The sequence below is a fragment of the Myotis lucifugus genome, unplaced genomic scaffold, assembly GCF_000147115.1.
Source record: "Myotis lucifugus unplaced genomic scaffold, Myoluc2.0 scaffold_951, whole genome shotgun sequence".
Taxonomy (NCBI): domain Eukaryota; kingdom Metazoa; phylum Chordata; class Mammalia; order Chiroptera; family Vespertilionidae; genus Myotis; species Myotis lucifugus.
In genome coordinates this window covers 53,214-59,908 of record NW_005871999.1, presented here as the reverse complement: position 1 = coordinate 59,908, position 6,695 = coordinate 53,214, and the positions used below count along the sequence as shown (strand labels likewise).

The following is a 6,695-nucleotide window of genomic DNA, read 5'->3' as shown; positions in this document are numbered from 1 at the left end:
GACAGAGAGTTAGAAACCTTGATGAGAGAGAAACATCGATCAGCCGCAACCAAGGTACATGCCCCTGACTGGACTCGAACCCGGGACCTTCCAGTCTGCAGGCCAACGCTCCATCCAGAGCCATACCTGTCAGGGCCAGTAAAATATATTTTAAAAATAAAAGATAATCATAGTCACTATGGAACCCTGATAAATGAGCCAAAGTCAGGGTCCCCAGGGCCTGGTGTCTCCTGGGAGGGAGGCCTCCCTGGAGGAGGAGGAGGTGCCTGGGAAGGTGTGTGAGGGGTGGACTGTGAGGGTCTCAGAAAGACCAAGTGGATGGTGACCTCTGTCCCCATCTCGACAGGACCTGGTGACCTTTGACGACGTGGCCGTGTACTTCTCCCGGGAGGAGTGGCGGCTCCTGGACGAGGCTCAGAGATGCCTGTACCACGAGGTGATGCTGGACAACTTGGCCCTTGCATCCTCTCTGGGTAAGACTCTCACCGTCTCACCGGGACATGGACTAGGCTCTGCCCTGCCTCCCCCTTCTTCCCCCAGAGGCTGCTCTGTGGACCCCAGGGCCTGCCCTCTTCTCTCTGCTGCAGCCCCAATACCTGCTGCACTGAACTCTTCTCGTAGGGACGGGATGACGTGAGCCTAATGCCGTCCACCATGCTTGCTCCCTCCCTGGCCAGGGCAGTGTGTCCAAATCCATGGTTCTCCTTCTTCTCCTCTTCTTCCTCCTCCTCCTCCTCCTCCTCTTCCTCCTCCTCTTCCTCCTCCCCTTCACCTCCCTTCTTCTTCCTCCTTTCTTCTTCTTTCTTCTTCTTCTTTCTTCTTCTTCCTTCTCCTTCCTTCCTTCTCCCTTCTTCCTTCTTCTTTTTGCTTTTTAACCAGCATTTGTTGAGCCCTGAGTCTGTGCCAAATATTTCCACATACATTATTTCATTAAATCTCCCTACATCATCCCTACTTATAGTTGTGGAAACTGTGGCTCCAAGAGGTGAACTGGTTTGCTTTACTAGTCAGAGTAGTTAATGCTGGCTGTTACGACAAATAGCCCTCATTTCTCCATGGCTTAGCATCTATATTTATTTCTTGCTCCTATTACCGTTTGAGGAGACCCAGGAGGCTGGTCCGGGTAAGTGGATTGAGCTCCCTGCCTTTGTATGACCCTGACCTCTCGGACTATTTTGTTTCCATCAGTGTGCACACAGGGACAGAGAGTGTGAACAGTCACTAGGGATGCTGTGGGGGTAAGACCTGGAGTGCCCAGTGGTCCATGGTCCTTCTTTTGATCCCTTCCTTTAGCCAACACTTCCTAGGACCTGCCTGAGGAATTGCAGCTATGGTCATGGTCACCATTTTCCTGGACCTTGGGCTATTTTTTGAGACCTTTTTCCACTGTTCCTAACGTTATTTTGAAATAAGAAACAAAAAACAAAAAAAGAGAGAGATTTCCTTTTTTCTTCTGTTTTTGTTTCAGTATTCCTGATCTGTAAAATGTTATTTATTTATTTATTCTATTTTTTTAAGGCTTTTAATTGATTTTATTGATTTTTTACAGAGAGGAAGGGAGAGGGATAGAGAGTTAGAAACATCGATGAGAGAGCAACATCAATCAGCTGCCTCCTGCACATCTCCCACTGGGGATGTGCCCGCAACCAAGGTACATGCCCTTGACCGGAATCGAACCTGGGACCCTTGAGTCCGCAGGCCAACGCTCTATCTGCTGAGCCAAACCGGTTAGGGCGAAACTTGTTTTTTTAATAAGTTAAGCTACTTTGTATAACTTGATAATTTTGTAAGTACTTGAGGATTGCCGTCTTGTTAACTATTTTTTTCCCTTTATTGATTAAGGTATTACAAATGTTAACTATTTTTTTCCCTTTATTGATTAAGGTATTACAAATGTGTCCTTACCCCTCCATTCCCCTCCCACCCCCTAAATCCTGCCCTCACCCTCGTCCTCTGTTGTCTGTCTTGTGAACTTTTGTGTACAGGTTTTGTACCGTTTTTTGTTTTGTTTTGTTTGTTTTTTCTCTCTTGCTAACTCTCTGGTTTAATTATTTTTCCATAGTGGTATGCATTCATTTCTTTTCCTTCATTTCTTTTGCTTTGTGATTACCATGAGGGTTACTTAAAACATCTTAGAGTTATAGCACTGAGTTTTAATCTGATAACCATTAAACGCATACAAGAAGTATACTTTTAGTCATGCCCAGTGGCCATATTTTAATTCCCTTTGTTGAACAGCATCCCACAAACTCATTTCTGCATATGGTAAATATACATTTGTGATGGCATTAACCCATTCCTTTAGCCAACCTGTACTTCACCAGCGTTTATTTGTGTTCAGGTCCCTGCTGTGGATCAGAGGATGCAGATGCTCCCTGTGAACAGAGTGCTTCTGTAGGAGGGTCACCGTCCAGCCCCTCCAAGGCGGCTCTGTCTTCCCTGAAGACCCACTTCTGTGAGAGCTGTGGTCCAGTCTTGAGAGACATATTCCAGTTGGCTGAGCACCAAGGAACACCACACAGCCAGAACGTGGTCAGGTGTGAGGTAGGTAGGAAACAATTTTATTTGGGTGCAAACTTCCAAAATCACCAGAAGCAGCACCTGGCAAAGAAGCCCTTCAGAAGCTGTGTGGACACGGCCCTGCTTGTGAAGAGTGATAAATTCAATCAGCATCGAAGATTTCGTGGTGGCCCAAGGCAGTACAAGTGCAGGAATTGTGGGAAGTCCTTTCACCCAAAATCTGTGCTCATTTATCCCTGGAGAAGTCACACTGGGGAATACTGTGAGTTGTGCTGTGAATGTGCACAATGTTTTAGCCGTAGATGCATCCTCATTGGACAACAGACAGTTCACTCTGGAGAAAGGCCTTATGACTCCCTTGAATGTCGGAAATCATTTAGCCAACTGTCTTCCCTCACTCAACATCAGATAGTTCATAGTGGAAGAAAGTCTTATGAATGTAGTCTATGTAGGAAATCTTTTACCTCTCAATATGGGCTTCGTTACCATCTGAGAATTCACACTGGAGACAGGCCTTATCAGTGCAGTGAGTGTGGGAAATCATTTTCAATTCGATCCAAACTCTGTAGTCATCAGAAAATCCACACAGGAGAAAGACCTCATCAGTGCAGTGAATGTGGGAAATCTTTTACCCTTCAATATTACCTTGTTAAACACCAGAAAACACATACAGAAGAAAGGCCTTATCAGTGCAGTGAATGTGGGAAAAGCTTTACCCAAAAATCTTATCTTATTACACACCAGAGACTTCACACTGGAGAAAGGCCTTATCACTGCAATGAATGTGGGAAATCGTTTTCCCGTCGTATCGACCTCAAGAATCATCTGATAGTGCACACAGGAGAACGACTTTATCAGTGTAGTCAATGCGGGAAGTCTTTTAGCAGGAAGTCAAATATGGTTCAACACCAGAGAATTCACACAGGAGAAAGGCCTTATCAGTGCAGTGAATGTGGGAAATCGTTTTCCTGGCGTTTCATCCTCAAGAATCATCAGATCGTGCACACAGGAGAAAGACTTTATCAGTGTAGTCAATGTGGGTGGTCTTTTAGCTCGAGGTCAAATATGGTTAAACACCAGAGAGTTCACACAGGAGGACGGCCTTATCAGTGCAGTGAATGTGGGAAATGCTTTGTCCATAGTGACACTCTCTCTTATCATCAGAGACTTCACAAAGGAGAAAGGCCTTATGAGTGCAGTGAATGTGGGAAATCTTTTATCGATCATTCCAGACTTCGTTATCATCAGAGACTTCACACTTGAGTAAGTCCTTCAAGCAGTGATGGCGAACCGACGCGAACTCATTTTTTTGGTTGATTTTTCTTTGTTAAATGGCACTTAAACATATAAGATAAATATCTAAAATATACATCTTTGTTTTACTATGGTTGCAAATATCAAAAAATTTCCATATGTGACACGGCACCAGAGTTAAGTTAGGGTTTTCCAAATGCTGACACGCCGAGCTCAAAAGGTTCGCCATCACTGCCTTAAAGTGTGCTGAGAATATGCAAATTTCTGTTCTGTGTAACAACCCTGGAGCCATCTGTTCCTATTGAAACTGGTATCCCTGAACATGCAGACTGAAAATTACCCATAGTTCATTTATATAGCAAGGATGTGTAAATATGTTACACTTTTTTTTTTTAATATGTTACACTTTTGACTTGCCCATCAACCTTCCTAGATTTAAGTTGCAATCTATGCACGTGCAAAACGCAATTTAAATGACCATTCTTTTTCATACATTGGCCTTGTAATTTATTAATAAACAATTGAAATTTGGACATTTTGTGTATTAAATTTCTTTGTTTTGTTAATTCTCACCCCAGGATATTTCCTATTGATTTTTAGAGAGTTGAAGGGAAGGGGAGAGACAGAAACATAAAAGTGAGAGAGAGACATTGATTGGTTGCTTCCTGCATGGGCCCTGACCAGGGCTGGGGATGGAACCTGCAACTGAGGTATGTGCTCTTGTCCAGAATGGAACCTGGGACCCTTCAGTCTGCGGGGAACACTATCTACTGAGCCAAACCTGTCGGGCAAGTTTGTGTTTGTTTTGTTCATCTTCACCTGAGGATATTTTTTCCATTGATTTTTTTAGAGAATGGAAGTGGGCGAGAGAGACACACAGAGACAAATATTGATGTGAGAGAGTCACATTCATTGGTTGCCTTTACATTTGCACCGACCAGGACCACAGGTTGGTCCTGCAACCCTGGGACATACTCTTGGCTGGGATTGAAGCCGGGACCCTTCAGTCCCCAGGCCGATGCTCTTTCCACCGAACCAAACCGGCCAGGGCTAAAGTGTTTCTTTGTGGTTTTTTAAAATTATGATTATTGAGGTAATGTGTCCTGCCAACTTTTGTAACCTCAGTTGTGAAACGTTGCAGCTGTAGAGGACTCCAGTGCCCTGTCCACAGGAACCACAGCAAGAGGTGCGATTTGTTTTACTCTACGTCTGCACGACCTAAAGGTGCCTCAAAGCGCTGATTCTTGGGGCTCACCCCCAAAGTGACTCCATAGGCTTGGGCTTGGTACTGACAAGCAGCATTTCTAAGCAGTCCCAGGTGGTGCTGGTGGGCAGGGTCGGTGCAGAGGTGAAACCTTGAGAACTTAACTAGTGAACACCAGGAGGGTTACCTCCTGTTCCAGTTCATGGGGCTATCGATGTGCTCACTCAGCAAGGGCAGCTGAGCTTGGGTTTCTAGGGGACACCCTTTGAGTGTCTGCAGTGGGCCGAGCTGCTTGCTGGTATAAGGTCTTGATTCCCAGAACCTTCAGACACGGAAGCGACCTGCTTCTTGGGCTTGGAACTGTCATTCAGCAAGGATGCCCTTAGCCTGAGGTGGCTCCAATGCCACGCAGCCTACATGTGGACAGTGGGAAATCTTGTAAATGCCTCACTGGTAAGAACTGAAACCTAAGAGAGATCAGTCACAAATAGCAAACGAGGTTCTCACAACTGAGGCAACTATTTAAGCGGTTGCCATTTAAATAATTTTCTTATTTTACTTCCTTTCTGCTCAAGGAAAGCCTTTCCTCTAGTCTAGCTAGGTGATGCCTATTTGGAATTTTCTCAAACTTGAAAGAAACATCTGCAGTGGGGGGCAAGTAGGAGGCAGCTGATCAATAATTCTCTCTCATCATGGATGTTTCTATCTGCCTCCCTCTCCCTTCCGCTCCTAAATCAGTAACAAAATATATATTTTAAAAGTGTTTACTTTGCGGTTTTTTATAGTTATTGAGAAAAGAGAAAGAAGCATCGGTTTGTGGTCCTACTTGTTGACACCTTCCTTGGCTGGTTCATGAGCCCTCACCCGGGGAAGATGTTCTAATCACCAGGGCGCCCAGGCCAGGGCTCCATGACCTCCTTCTTCGGCCATTTCCCAGGAGTCCCTTGGGCACAGCGACTGTCATGTCCCAGAGTCCCTAGCGGTGGGTCCCAGCCTTTCCTCCTAGAGCAGTGGTTCTCAACCTTCCCAATGCCACGACCCTTTAATACAGTTCCTCATGTGGTGACCCCCAACCATAAAATTATTTTGTTTTTTTAATTTTTTAATTTATTTTTATTTTTTTAGATTCTTTATTAGTTAATTTTTGTTGCTCCTTCATAACTGTAATGTCGCTACTGTGATGAATCCTCATGTAAATATCTGATATGCAGGATGTATTTTCATTGTTACAAACTGAACATAAAGCATAGTGATTAATCACAAAAACAATATGTAATTATGTGTTTTCCGATGGTCGTAGGCAACCCCTGTGAAAGGGTCGTTCGACTCTCAAAGGGGCCGTGACCCCCAGGTTGAGAACCGCTGTCCTGGAGGCTGGTGGGAAAGGCCCGGTCACCGCCCCACCTGGACCTCAGAACCTCATTACCCAGAAGGCCGTCTGTGAAGTGCAGAGCCCGCAGCCAATCAGGGTCCAGGACAGGTGTTTTCCATAGCGCCCAGCGCGGAGGGCGGGACTTCCGGTTTCTCCAGTTCGCGCCACTTCTCCCCTCAGGGTCACCTGACTGGGTCGGAGCGATGGCAGCTGCAGCTCCGCGTGGAGGCGCCGGAGGGGAAACCGGCGGGAAAGGCGCTGGTCCCGCCGCCCACGGGGGTTCGGCTCCCGACCCGCGAGGGCCCCGCTCAGGGCAGGACGGGGTCCAGGTCCCGGTCCCGGTCC

The 6,695-nt window shown here is 46.0% G+C and overlaps 2 protein-coding genes across 2 annotated transcripts in view; both read left to right on the top strand.

Moving 5' to 3' along the window:
• LOC102435924 (zinc finger protein 548-like) lies at positions 1-4,307 on the top strand. The gene is made up of 4 exons (XM_023747691.1): positions 1-54; positions 347-473; positions 2,342-2,544; positions 3,685-4,307. Exons 1-4 carry the CDS (start codon positions 22-24, stop codon positions 3,781-3,783), a joined length of 462 nt encoding a protein of 153 aa, XP_023603459.1. The 5' UTR covers positions 1-21; the 3' UTR covers positions 3,784-4,307.
• A 1,088-nt stretch (positions 4,308-5,395) lies between these two features.
• LOC111823022 (zinc finger protein 586-like) overlaps positions 5,396-6,695 on the top strand; it is a 22,039-nt gene continuing 20,739 nt past the window's right edge. Inside the window, exons 1-2 of the mRNA XM_023747683.1 lie at positions 5,396-5,431; positions 6,531-6,629. Of these exons, the coding sequence (XP_023603451.1) occupies positions 5,396-5,431; positions 6,531-6,629 (135 nt within the window). The remainder of the gene's footprint in view (positions 5,432-6,530; positions 6,630-6,695) is intronic.